General features: G+C 50.8%; 5 protein-coding genes across 5 annotated transcripts; 2 read left to right on the plus strand and 3 right to left on the minus strand.

Moving 5' to 3' along the window:
• Nucleotides 1-2019: 2019 nt before the first annotated feature.
• Nucleotides 2020-3146, plus strand: N0V89_003533 (uncharacterized protein; the record flags this gene model as incomplete). Its single annotated transcript, XM_056212334.1, has 3 exons — nt 2020-2026; nt 2386-2614; nt 2669-3146. The coding sequence occupies 3 exons, from the start codon at nt 2020-2022 to the stop codon at nt 3144-3146; spliced, it is 714 nt and encodes a 237-aa protein (XP_056072642.1).
• Nucleotides 3147-3832: 686 nt separating this feature from the next.
• Nucleotides 3833-4723, minus strand: N0V89_003534 (uncharacterized protein; the record flags this gene model as incomplete). Its single annotated transcript, XM_056212335.1, has 1 exon — nt 3833-4723. One exon carries the CDS (start codon nt 4721-4723, stop codon nt 3833-3835), a length of 891 nt encoding a protein of 296 aa, XP_056072643.1.
• A 689-nt stretch (nt 4724-5412) lies between these two features.
• On the plus strand, nt 5413-7629 carry N0V89_003535 (uncharacterized protein; the record flags this gene model as incomplete). The annotated part of the gene is made up of 1 exon (XM_056212336.1): nt 5413-7629. One exon carries the CDS (start codon nt 5413-5415, stop codon nt 7627-7629), a length of 2217 nt encoding a protein of 738 aa, XP_056072644.1.
• Nucleotides 7630-7919: 290 nt separating this feature from the next.
• N0V89_003536 (uncharacterized protein) lies at nt 7920-9427 on the minus strand (the record flags this gene model as incomplete). Its single annotated transcript, XM_056212337.1, has 2 exons — nt 7920-9173; nt 9422-9427. The coding sequence occupies 2 exons, from the start codon at nt 9425-9427 to the stop codon at nt 7920-7922; spliced, it is 1260 nt and encodes a 419-aa protein (XP_056072645.1).
• Nucleotides 9428-9732: 305 nt separating this feature from the next.
• N0V89_003537 (uncharacterized protein) lies at nt 9733-11011 on the minus strand (the record flags this gene model as incomplete). Its single annotated transcript, XM_056212338.1, has 3 exons — nt 9733-10386; nt 10541-10752; nt 10882-11011. 3 exons carry the CDS (start codon nt 11009-11011, stop codon nt 9733-9735), a joined length of 996 nt encoding a protein of 331 aa, XP_056072646.1.
• Between the last annotated feature and the right edge of the window lie 2882 nt (nt 11012-13893).

Raw genomic sequence — 13893 nt, forward strand, 5'->3', positions numbered from 1 at the left:
CTGATACCAGGACGTACAAAGATTTTTCCGAGCAGTGAGATTCTTACTGTGTTCCCGCGTCCCCACTCGCTTCAGCTGCTGTGCAAGTGCCCCTGGTTGTTCGGGCTTTATCCGACGAATGAACGTTAGCTTGCCGATGCACGAAGCTATTTCTCCTTCTGATCATCCGATTTCGACACCCTGGTCAGCTTCTGAAATTTTCCAATGAACACCTGTGTTCTCTATGTCGGTATCACGGTCCCAGCACAGCACGTGTGCATCGGGCTGCAGGTGGACCGCACCCTCTCTCTGGAACCCGACAGTTCGTTCTGCTGATATCATATTGCCTGTTGTGGTCGCTCCTGAATCCATGGCCCAGAATTATGTTAGCCTTGTCCTCGCTAGGAGAATACAGATACCCTAAGCCATGAAGGATTGATAACGTGTGCGGACACTAACGATCAACGGATGTCTCCGTGCTGAATGGCGTAGACGAAAAGTACCAGGATCATGCCTTGGGGCTAAACGTTGAACCTCTAGCACCTACATCTAGTAGTTAAAGATACCGGCATCCTCACCATGCTCAGCGGTTGTCGTCGATCCCTTCTTTGATACCTCTGGTCGTGGTGCCACCTCTCCACAAGAATGTCTGAGGTAGAGTCCGAATTCGTCAAGCGAGGCCTATGGGTGAACTGGAGCCAAGGACCGGTCATGGGCCACACCCTGACGATTGACTCTTCAGCAGCCAACGCAGTGGTTGCCCTCCTCGCAATATGTACTTCCATAGGTACAGCGCAGTTCTTCAATCTTGTCATCTTTCTATACCACCAGCTCCGCGCTCACGGAGGCCCGTCGGATGGACTTTATTGGCAACAGCAGGCTCTCTTGCGAACCCTTCCTACGCCCACGGCATTGGTGGCGGATTACCTAAAGTTATGGTGGAGCTGGCGGACCAAAAGCAAGAAAGGTACGTGAATTTGCGTCATTAGTGGCCGCGGCGTTCCTCCGTGTACGTATGATCGATCTAACTTAAGTGACATTCTCTAGCAATCCTGCGTTCCTGGATCCCGGCCATCATTGTTCTCTGTTACGCCATTGCGGCAATAGCTGCCGGAATCAGCACCTCCTACGTGGTAGATAACACCAATCTCGAAGTACTTGTCGACAGTCCCCTATGCCGGCTCGTTGATGTTCCCAAGCTCGCTGCCGATGCGAATGCATCGACAGCATTTGCGACTGGGATGATCCCATATACACACACATACACGCAGAGCTGCTACCAAAATACCTCTGCAGCATCTGCAACTTGTCGAAACATCTACATACAACCCAAAGTTTCTCTGAAAGTTGAGGCGGCCGCCTGTCCATGGCAATCCTCTCTTTGTCTGGGTGGTGAAAATCCCGCTACATCCATGGACTCCGGGCTGTTGGATGTCAGCGAAGCATTCGGATGGAACTTGAAGGCAAGAGATAACCTATGGGTACGCCGACGCACAACGTGCAATGTGTTACCCTTGGAGGGCCACGAGGAACAAATCGACTTGTCTTCACTACCCAGTGCCGTCTTATCATTCAAACCACTTCCCAACGAACCAGGTTTTGGATACCTCTTTGGCAATTACACTGATTTACCTCCTGAGATGCACCCGGAATACACTTACAAAGTCAGCCAACTCTCTGCTAACCGCACCAATACATACAGTTCCACGTAAGTCCAACCTGAGGGAGGCGGACCTATTATCGAAGTCTACTGACATGTGCCGCAGAAGCACCATCACCCGCGTACATAGCCCTTCATTCATGTGGGGACTGAACTGGCGGACGCTCGACGAGATGAATCGAACCGACGCTGACGTAGCTCTAAACTTCATGTCTCTAAACAACGTGCTGTACCACAGACCCGTTGCAGATCCTCTGTTTTCGGCACATCAAAAAGTTTCCTATGGTAGTGAGGGGCCTTTATCTCGCGTGGAATACAGATCCGATAATCTTGCTGGAGCCATAGGCTGTGCTGTCCAGGTATGGCACGGCATCATCATCATGTTGGGTAATTCGCTAACACTGACCCTTCCAGCATCAATTCTGCGCGTCAAATTCCAGTGATGATAAGAGCTGCACTTCATTGACTGCTCTGCCATCTGACGACTCATCTCTTGCTGCGCAATTTCCGGAGCTTACTGGATTACAAAAGTCGCTAATGAAACTTCTGTGGGCAGCCAGCTTCCTCAATGATGTGACAAACGGAGCATCTGCAGATGAGCTATTAGTTGCTGGTACGTACTGTCCCACAGCCCGAATGTTTCGAACGAGGTAGTTGAAGCATACAAGACGATGGCATGCTGGCAGACCCTGGTGACGAAGTCGCTGTTCATTATCGAACATTGCTAATAAGGCCATGTCAAACAGGTCTCAACATGAATGGTCTTGTGACCGAGCTACCGGACGACCAATGGGTCAAAGAGGTAGTGAATTGGGAAAATTACGCATGGGCGGGCTTCCAAATTATGCTCTCAGACGCAGCCGTTGGCCCGATTCTACGCACCGAGTTGGCAGATAGCTACACCGACGCACCAGCAACAGCCGCTGATACCACACTATGCCATTCGATGAAGATGCGTAAAGCTGGTGGCTTCGCGTAAGTTCATTCACACCGATGTGCCAATCCAGGCCGACGCTGACCACTTTCCAGCAACGTCAACGTCTTCGGCCTCGCTTTCATCCTGACTTTCTCCGCCATCATATCCATCATCAACTACTTCATCCTCCGCTTCTTCATCTTCCTTAAGCGGTTCCGTAGGTCCCTTGCACCGCGACTAGATCGCTGGGTCAACGACGGCATCTTCCAGCTGCAGAGGCGAGCTTTCGAAGCGAATGAGAGCACCATGTGGATGGATCTGGAGAAGGAGATACCAGTCACGGTGCATGACATGGCGATGTCGGAACTGCCTACGCACAGGCGCACGATCAGGCGCTCTGCGACGGCTGCTACGCTTGTCGACAATAGTGCGGTGCTGAAGTGGGAGTTGGAGGAGCGGCAGCCGACAGTGACGGAATCGCAGCGCTCGATGACTGCAGGGTCTGATGCGTCTGTGACGGATAGAGGACTTGTATCGCAGGGGGAGATCAGTCTAGTGCAGCACTCGTCTCCTGGCGCGGGTTCGCGTTGAGGTCTTTCTTTTGTCTGTTGTTGGTTTGCTTCACAACAGACTATTCATGAATAGAAGATTCTCCCATTCCTGTCGATGCGCTTGAATTCTTCGTTCGCATGCTCGCGGACATGTATCATGCTGTATTCACCGTGTGCCTCGTTACAGTTTCGGACCTCTGCAACATGGCGAAGGACACAGGATTCATCGCGTATGACAAGAATGGGCGGTATCGACATGAAATTACTACACCTCTGGCCGAGATAGTCCACCACGTGCTCCGAAAGCAAGCATGGGAAAGAGAAACTGCTGTAGGCATGGTACGCATTAGAGTTGCAAGGAACAAGAACCACAAGTCAAACTAAAGCTGACCAAAACTGTTCGGGATACGTGGCATGAAGGCATGCTGGGGATATACAAATATTTAACAAGTTTGTTACATCATAGACTATGCAGTGTTAGATTTGCTATCACGGCAATCACTTCTGCAGTACGTGTGCGATGCTGAAAATGAAATTCATACGATTATCTTGTCGTTCAAACGACCAGTACTGACCATATCATCATGCTTGAGCTCCTAAAGGTTGCATCAATTTGCACACAAGCTCGATACGCATGCTGCACTTGTTCCTGCTCCTTAGCCAGAGCCCCAAAAGAATAGCTCCTGTCGCTCACCTAGGCTCTCTTCCTCTCCATGCGCAAAGCCGTCACTCAGTGCCTGACTCGTCGTATCCTGAAACGCTCTCGCCATCTTTGTGCTCGTCCTCCTCTCCATCCGCATCCGAGACGTTCTGCTCGTTCTTCTCGAAGCTGCTCACATTCCTGTATCTGACGAACTTCAATGTTTGCGCCACATTTTGACCGACCTCAGAATATACAATCAGGGGTGTGGAGGAGCTCGGTCCCATATATGTGCTCGGGTGGTTGCTTGTGAGCGCGGGATATGCGTCGATGGGCGGCGGCTCCAGAGGCATATGCGCGTCGAGTGGATGCTCAAGAGACTGCTCAGAGGCCGGGACTTCTTGCGGTACATCATAGGTCGCGAGCATCTGGAGCTGGGTAGAGTCAGCGCCTTGACTGTGCGCTGATCGAGTTTGCGCTTTGAACTCGCGGATTCGGCGCCTAGCCGTATAGATCGCTTCAATTGTTTCTTGCCGCTCTTTTGCGACCCCTTCTTTGTGCTGCAGCAGTTCCTCCTTCTTGCGAGTGTACAGATCGATCAGCTGCAGAGTGTGGCCATCCTTGGATGGCTTCAGCTCTTTAGGCAGCACGATAACAGGCTCAAAGATGGGTAGATGGTCTGCGGTCGACTGCTCCTGGCCTTGACGACCTAAGGTTTCTGGAGCCTCGTTCAGCTTCGCTTTTAGCTGCTCGTTCTGTTCCTGTAGCTCTTCGACCCTATCCATGACCTCAATGTAGTGGTTCGTGTCGAAAGTGTTCGCGGTCTGAAGTTGCTCTCGATGATTGCTCATTGTTATGCGCAATTGCTTCTGCAATTCCGCAACCTGCGCCTCTAACTCCTGCTCGCGGCTGCTCGGAGTGTCTCCATTTCCCTGGATTGCGTTCTGCTGGCGGCCTGGCTTCTGTTTTGGAGGCATTTCTCAACTTCCTGTACTAGCTCGTCGAGGTGGGAGATCGGGGCGCTACGACACCAGTTAGTCAAACACGCAGGAAGCACGCAGCAATAATTTTGATAGCGAGCTGTCCAGCTTCAAAAGACGTACCGGGAGGTTTGGAGTTTGCGCGAACGCGAACAGGCAAGGTAGAGAGTTGGTCTAGTCGGGAGCTTATGAGGCTTCGTATGGAATGGCCAAGTGGCTTGAGCACTGATCCACTGGCCTTAGTGTCAGAGTGAATTGACGAGGTCGCTGTCCACTCACATAATACAAGGTCGTGACGCACATCTTTAAAAATCTCTAGCCTTGACGCACCCTCCCCAAACACCCGCCCTGGAACTTGACCACCACAAGTAGAGTCAACCTAGTCTATCACGGCCTTTCGGACGGTAAGTGACTCAGTTCACTTGAGACACGAGTAACAGGCGCAAGCAGGACTCGGCTAACCACCTTTTCCAGCTCATCTCCCTTCACATTTATCAACCCGACTAAACACTTTACCCCTGTTCGCAAGCGCGTGCAGCGAAACAGTAACTTTCTGCAATTGTACGATTCTCTCAAGAACTCGAAACCTAGGGGTCCAGTTCCAAAAGCGCTCAGGAGTCAGTGGCCACAGATCCACCCAACGCTCGTGGGTACCACGCTGGCTGGGAGAGCGTGAGGTGCGCGGGATGGCGCAGCCCTCGCACGAGTCCGGCCCGGGGCCTTCTCTTCTTGCGCTGAGTAAGATACTGCAACGATCTTACTTTAAAGCCTGCGTCGAGCTAGACGAGGACATTGAGGAACTGTGGGACCGGCAGACCGTGCTCAAGCAAAGCTTCTGGGCATTGAACGCGAAATACGGTAAGCTTGATGACGACACAACGAAAGAGATTCTTGCATTGCGGATACAACTTGTCAAGGCAGATCACGGTCAGAATACGGCGACACATGCAACCGCAGCGGAGGATCAGGAGTTGCACAAGCTATATGAGAAGGCTTTGTCGGAACTCAAAGTGCGAGAGTTACGTCGGCTGAAAGAACGATATCGACATGAACATGCCTCCGAAGGTTTTGAAGAAAAGCATCAGCGCGAATTGGGGGTACTGTACGAGCAATGGGCAGACGATCTGGACCAGCACATAAAGCGTCTGTTGCATGAGCACGCAACTGCAATTAGGTCGAACGAGCAATCTGCACGAAACAGCGAGAGGGAGGCCTGCGAAAAGGCACAGCTCGAAATGCTATCCAACCTCAAGAACTACCACGCACTTGAGGTCGCAACACTCGAGCAAACTGCACGGGCGAACGAACGGAAAGCCTGCGACGAGAAACACCACGCAGCAATCGACCGACTCAAAGGCTGGCTTACGACCGAGGGCGAGACGCGCGAACAAGCTGCACGGACACAGGAAAGGGAGATCTGCGAGAAGGAACGCGATGCGACAATCGTTCAACTCAAGAAGAAGCATGCGACTGAGATCGAGGCACGCGAACAGTCTGCACGGACAAAGGAGAGAAATGTCTCCGAGGAGGAACGCAGTGCGATAATCATCCAGCTGAAGAAGCAGCATGAAACAGAGCTCTCAACATGCCGCAGCGAGAACATCGCGGCATTATCTCACAACAATAAAGCTTACGAAGCCAAGGTTCTGGAACTGAAGACTGAAAAGGCAAAGAGTCTTAGAGACCGGAACGACAAGAACAGTATGGTTCAACATCAGCAAGATGAGAAGAAACTCTGGCAGAAAAGGATTGATGAGCTAGAACGAGAGCATGACCAGGAGATTGCGAATTTACGAAAGAAGTACGAGCGAAAGGTCACCGATCTTGAAGCGGAGGTACGACAGCTTCAGAAGGATGAAAACCGAGTACAAAAGCTCCTTAACCAAGCGGAAGAATACAAATCCAAGTCAACCGCCGTGCAGAAGAGCTACGATAGAGCGCTAGAGTCTCTACAGTCAGCAAGGACTGAGATCGAGCGCCGAATTGGACTTTGCCAAGACTCTGAAACGAAAAACAAGGCACTAGAACAGCATCATTCCCAGGTACTCAGCCAGTTGGATGCAAAGCATTCCGCTGGAACTTTGCATCTACGTGAAGAGGCCAAGGCTCTTAGGTCGGAACTCCAAAGCCTGCGATTGAAGCTCGCCTACAACGTCCAACATGTCGAAGACCTCAAAGCAAACGAAGGTGTATTGTGGGAGAAGCTGTCCATCCAAACTGCGGAGAACTTCTCGTTGAAGGTACAATCAGACAAAGTAGAGAAAGAGCGCGCTAGAAATGATGGCGCACTCACTCTGCTGCAGTTCAAACATGATGCTAGATTTGAGCAAGCTCTGCAGGAAAACTCGGGAGCATTCGCGCCCCTGCCTAGCCAGCAAGGAGAGGAGACGAATCAGGAAGAACACGAACAGATCGGAGACGACCAGCTGATATCGCAGGAGAGCACAGTGGACGGTCTGAAGGAGGACCTAGCTGAGGCCCAGAACCAGATTGACGAGCTCACCTCGCTTCTGTCCGATAGCCAGGCGAAGATCAACACACTCCAAGAGCAACAAGACGTTCTGCTTCAGCACCAGTTGCGTAACTGGGTTACCGAAACCACAATGGCACAAACCCGCCCGAACCCTCCCGAGCCTTCCCACGAGGGTACAATCCCAGTAACGGTTCGTCTCCCTCTAGATACAGACGAGGCGAAGAGCCATGAGCAGGTTTTGCAGCAGATTATCGCGGACTGCGAGACCCTGGAAGAAGAATGCCAGGGTGACGAGGCAGCTTTGGGAACTAGCAAGGCTGAACTGCGTAAGCTGAATGCGGAACTCAAGGCGCTGGAGAAGGAGCATGTGGATGAGTTCTCGTGGAAGGCTGCGAAGAAGAAGCCGGTGGAGAAATCGGTTAACGAGTGAGCCTGAGCGCGCGGCGTGGGAAGGGAGCGGATGGATGACCTGTTACTGTGCGGACAACGACAGACACTAGCTGTGGCAGGTGTTATGAAGGAATGAATGAATGATTGGCTGTGATGGGTGTTGGGCGAAATGACGGACGGCATGAGAAGCGGTCAGCGTCGAGTGTTGTCGTTCATCATGCGTTTCTTGTTATCAGCTTAGTAGTTTTGGGCTTTTTTGATGAACTTTGTTTTGTGCGATTGTCCACTTTTTGCCTACCTCTTGCTGTACTAGAAAGTAATCATTACACTCTAGAGATGCGACCTAGCCTGTCTCTTAGTCGCCCTCTTCCTCTTGGAAGTTTGTCCCTGGGACGCAGGCCCTGGTCCAAAATCAGGCGTTCCGCCCATACTCCCCAGAACATCCCCGACATAGTTCGTAGCATTGACTCCTTGCGCAAATGTTTCATTCCACCCACCCACAATCCCTCCGATGATCTTCACACCGGCCAAGTAAAGATTCTTCAGCGCAGGCGGATAGCCACCTTGATTGCTATACCACATATTCGTTGTCGCCGCTTGTCCAGGATATGGTCGGTCCATGTCGCTAGCAGTACGCATGATAATGATGCGGGAAAAGTCCACCAGTCCAGCAATATGGCCACGCAACAAAGCTTCCAGTGTAGCATTGTCTTCCTGCGCTGTGTTGCAGTAAACTCCAGTCCCGTTCGTAAGCACTTTCGTGTAGTTGCTGAACGCTTCGCCGAGCAATCTGCCGCTGAACCAATTGTCGCTTGTTGTTACGTCGCATTCGACTACACTTGGAGGTTCCGTCCCAGCCTTATAGATCCCTTCTGGTGTGTCATATAGTGCCCGATACGCAACAGCCTCTGTGCTGTCGTTCAGAACAGCAGTTCTAGCAAATCCTGCAGCGAATTTTCGAAGGGCGTCGTTGACTTCGAACACCTCGGTACCATATATAGAGCCTGGGTACACATTCGGTTCGTAGCTTCCTTGAGGCACATATCCAGTTGAAAAGTTTGCAGGTAACTCGCGAGGGTCAAACTCATACTGCAAAGCAACCTGTACGGCATAGCGCGCGAGCGTAACTGATCCCAATGTCGCAACCTCTGGATTGATACCACCGACGCCAGCTACGAGGAAGTAGGTTGATGTCAAGTCGAACAATGGCGATAAAAATAGCGAGGTTATGGTGACTGCCGCATTGATTTCCCCCATTGCAGTGACAACCTGGCAAATGGATCCATCTGCAGTGCAATGCGCAGCTGGGAATTGTGGCGAGAAGCCGGTGACTGTTATGTTCTGGGCCAGTATGTCGAATTCTGGGATGCCGAACCAGATTTCTTCCTCCCCATCAAACATACTGATTATCACCACTTTTGGTGCCACCTTCTGTGTGGAATATCCATCTCTTGTAGCTATCGCTGGTGCATTTTGGTGACCGCCATTGATAGACGATTCGGAGCTGACAAAGGGAACGATGAGCGCAGCAAGTGCCGTGATGGAACGAGTAAGCATGCTGCCTCTCTTGATATAGCCTTGAAACTGTTTCACAAACGAGGAAGCAAATGGATGTTATAAATCAGTTCGCAAGCAAGATCCCGAAAAAAAGGTAACCTCCGAAGGTACACATCCATGTTCTTCAGCCGCGTGGTTAGTGGTCTGGTTTAGGCTTAGGCGATGTAGCGCGATAAGCAGGCATTGTTACGTACACAGTAGTTGGAGATAACGGTAGCTGAAGTAGTTAGTAAAAATAAAATACGTTTATTCGCTGTGGTGATCTGAATCAGTACAACCATCCAGGTCTCACCGTCTTACTGCACGCCGTAAGTGAAGTACGACGTGGTATTCAAGAGTCACCACGATACTAGGCCGCGACAACAACTTGAATAGCAGCAAGTGTCCCACAACCCGCAATGTTGGCAACGACTCAATGTCTCAATCTCGAGACAACAATGTCGAATGGCGGATAATGCAGATCGACATCATCCCCACTTTCGACAAACACAATTTTACCCAGCGGCCAAGCATTGTTATCCAGATAGCTACATCGCGCACGGCACAATTAGCCTCTTTCACACATAATTTCGTTTTGCTTGCGTACTCACCCGTCAAAATCAAACCAGTCGCAAACGTCAAGCCCAGGAATCATCATTCTCCACACCTGAGTGCCCGGTCCAAATTGCTCGTTTTCTGCCGCACCCTCTGCCGGCGTCAACGCAACCCCGGCAGGCGTGGAGAAATATCTCCCTTGGTAATCGTCTGTCCAGCTGAGGCGATCTAGACCTTCCAATGCGCTACTGCCGTTCACGACGAGCTCCCGCAGGTATAGAATTTGGCCCTCAAGCTCGACTTTTGCGTAGGTTGTGGAGTTCGTCCCGTTGTTCTTGACCACATCTGCAATCAGGCCACTGTCCTCTCCTTGTCCGTACCATCCGGCGAAGCGTTTCTCCACTTGGCTCGTCAACGCCTCCGCAAATGCGGGCATGAGGTGTTGATGAAATTCAGCCTTCAGAGCCGACGGCGAGATGGAAACGTAATCAGCAGATCCGGACACTTGCGTAAGAATTACAAGTCCATATCCCAAGTCAGGAATCAGGTCGATCCAGGAGTGCCAGCCTCCTCCATCGCCAGCTTTGCCGTATGATGCATATGTTTTGTTGGTCGCAGACGCATTGGCTGAGGTTGGCACATCGAACAAGTCTATTTCCCAACCGGGTCCTACAAGTTGCTTCCCGTCTGGTAGCGCTACGTTGGGCTGCAATGAAAGTCGACGTTGCGGAAGACTAATGAGATGAAGCGGGTCTGGACGAAGCCATATATTGTAAAGAAATTTACTGAGGTCGTTGGCCGAGCTCTGCGGGTTGAATATTTTAGTTTCAATTTCCCGATGAGGATTTAGAAGAACGCACCCACATGCCAGCTGCAGGATCATATCCAAGGCCCACCACGAGGTCTGCCCAATTAGGGCCTCCGGGTACACCAATATCTGGAAGTAGCGCATCCGGGATCGGGCCAAAGAAGCTGTGTGTCATGCAAAGCGGAGACAAGATCTGATCCATCGTAAGCTGACTCCAGTTCAGATCGGATCCTGTGAGATTGTTGTAATAGTTCACAACGGCGCCTAAGTACAGCCTTAGTAATGAATGTGGAGCCGCTATAATGATACCTACTTGCGAGTATAGACATCCCAACATTTGAGTCTATGTCTCATCAGTGGAGGAAATTTTTGCGGGTCGTTTGTATGACCTACACCCCGCCCGTTGCCCAGGTGCGAACATCAAATTCGTCTTCGCAGCATGCTCGATGACTCCTTCCGGCGTTGCAGCGGCCCATTTTGCTCCGATAGTGTCTGCATCTGCTTTGCCCGTGGCAAGAACCATATTGAAGTCAGTGCTATAACCTTCTCGTGATAAACCGGAGCTGTGACTAGCGAGCATGCGTAGTGAGATGTCGCGCCCTCCATCGTTCCAGTCCGCCTCAGGAAGCCGAAACTGCGGTAACACTTTACGAACAGGAGTATCTAGACTGAACCCCAAAGCGACATCTGATTGTGCCTTGGCTAAATTCTCTACCACAAGCGCTGAGAACACCGCGAAACTTTTCGATATTGAGTTTATGCGAAATATCGAATCACTCGTCACTTCATTATCGTTACCGTAGGGAATTGTTTCGTTCATTTTAAGTATGCCATGATTATAGGCGAAGACATTGTCGGGACTGGACGCATGAACCTTATCATTCTCGTTAGCATTGCACAATATTCACTCTGATGGACTTACAATCACAAAGCTGAGTGCATCTCGGGTCGTATTTACGAACAACTCATCTAAGCTTTGCTCGATCGCTCGGAATGCTGAGACGACAGCCGGATGTTCCAGGAGAACCGGTTGGGATAATAGCTTCTGTGGGGCCTCTGGTATACAGGCAGAATCCACCGCAGAGGTAAGGACCGCGACCGCGAGAGCGCATACAGTAGCAATGCGCATATTGACCGCAGATGGCTCTTCACGAGCGCGCAGAGGGCTCTCGTTCTGCCTGCTTCTAATGTACCTCGAAGCTCAAGTAGGAGCTGAGAATGCGAGGTTGGCGATCCTTGGCGATCCTTGTCGCCCCCGCGCAACACAAGACATCCGCTGTGCCGATCATAGCAGTCGTGGGACGTACCTAATCAGCTTCAAGACCAAAGCATGGGACCTTCCGTTCTGAGGCAATTCACGATAAGATATCGAAGTAGTTATCATACCGTGCCAAGTGAGAGCTGGCAGGAGGAGTCGACCAAGTTATTCTGTACAAGACTGGTTAGAGCCCAACACAACTAATCAACCAATCTCGTCAGACCGCTTTCTCAACCGGCGCACTACGCTAGCACCTACTGACTGTCTTGGCGATGTCGAACCACTTGCTTCGGAGGCTTGCTCGACAATCGAAATGTGGACCCATTCACGGCCAAGACACGTTGGGGCCCCACAGCTTCGGGCATGCGCGCGGTCAAAACATAGGCCCGCCGGCAGTGGCTTCCGCGATAGATGCATCCCATGTAGCCTAGATTGATCAGCAGTTGTGCTTTCCTGGTGTGGAGGGGTAAAATCCATACCCAGTCGAATCCTGCGTCTGTCAAGCCAACATCGTAGAGGGTCTCTCCGTCAGGATCAAAATATGTTCCAAAAAGCCCAGGATCCAGGCTCAGATTGGTATCATCTGGACATGGAGTATCCAAGGATTTGTTCGCCCATGTACGGCAAGCAGCTAGCATCCTCACAAGAAGCTGGTAGATGCTCCATGTTTCTTCACAAACATGCATTGCTTCTGCCCAAGAGTTCGCTGAGTTCTCCAGAATGTTCAAGAGGTAATTGCTTTCCGGTGAAGCTTCATGCTTCGTGTCGTTCTTCCTTAGCTCCAGTTCCAAGAACAAGAGCATCGCCGCAAGAGCAAACGTTTGCCTTGTTCGCGACATCTTGTAGAATTTGGGGTCCAAACTCTGCTGAAAGGTTAAGAGAGAGACTGAACAAGAGACACATCGCTCTCTAGACAGGCTAAAGCGGGTATTTTCTCTTGCTCTTGCCATAAACCGTCTGTGCAAATTACACATACCCAAATAATATCCATGCATTAGACTGAACGTTGGAGTATTCGCAGTTGTTGGAGCTGCGAAGTCATCGTTGGCAAGGGCAGCTTTAACAAAAGGCTGGAGATCCTCAAATTCTTGCTGCAGGGCGCGATCAACGTCGATGACATTCTCATATGAGCTCAGCTGGGGACTGCTGTTCAAATCTGTAATTCGGCCCAAAGCTTTATATAGTCGTCCCTTAGCGATCAGATACGTGACTGACGTTAGCTCAGACAGCGGTCTGCTCGTAGGCAAAGCGGCTACATTTCCTAGTAGTTCCCAATCATGTACATTGAGAGGCTCCTTGGTGTCTGAGTATGACTCGGGTACCATGCGGGGAAAGTCAACTTGAAATGAAGCTATGTTGTCCATACTGACAACGGAGAGCCATACACGTCTCCGATATTCCGCTTCCACATTTGACATAGGAGCAGAGTGGGAAGGATCACGGTGGTAGCCCATGTTGATGGCGGCGCGGACGATAACTCCAGTTGTCATCCATAACGTGCGCCGATTATCATCTTTTCTATTCAGCTCAGCAGTAGCATTGAGACGTAGCGTTTCCACCGTGTATGGTAGGCATTTAGCGATGTCTCCGCGTTGTAAGCATTGGCCTGTGCGGGTGCGATACAGTTGGAACAACGACTCAGAACGGCCTTCGTACTCTGGTGACTCGCCGTGCTGGTGATATGCAAGCATGGTGATACCAAGAATGGAGAAGAGGAGGCCCAGCCAGATCAGGTCCGTTTGAGATGGATCTCTCCAGTGATAGTCTATTTTGTGTCTAAAAGTCGGTTCATGAAGGATAGCTGAGCAATTTATGAGCATCCTGCAGGTTTGGTGGAGGATGTCTAGCTACTTACGAGGAATGGTGACTGGAAAGTTTTCAGAATCGAAAAACCAAGATACTAACCGATCAACTTCTGATCGAGGTGGCAAATTAGAAAGCATCTCTAAACGCTCGGTTGGTGCAGGCTGGGTAAAGAGAAGGCTTGATCCATCTGCTGCAGGTGAGTGTAGATGATCGAACATAAGATCAACATCGCTGTCCTGTTCATGAAGTAGGCTACTCTTGAGGTCGCTGATCTATCTTGGGTCAGTCAAACCCAGATAGAATGGTTACAGACCAAGAAACGGTACACTACTTCTTGTAGC

Source organism: Didymosphaeria variabile, assembly GCF_027946475.1.
Source record: "Didymosphaeria variabile strain IMI 356815 chromosome Unknown scaffold_3, whole genome shotgun sequence".
In the NCBI taxonomy this organism is placed as follows: domain Eukaryota; kingdom Fungi; phylum Ascomycota; class Dothideomycetes; order Pleosporales; family Didymosphaeriaceae; genus Didymosphaeria; species Didymosphaeria variabile.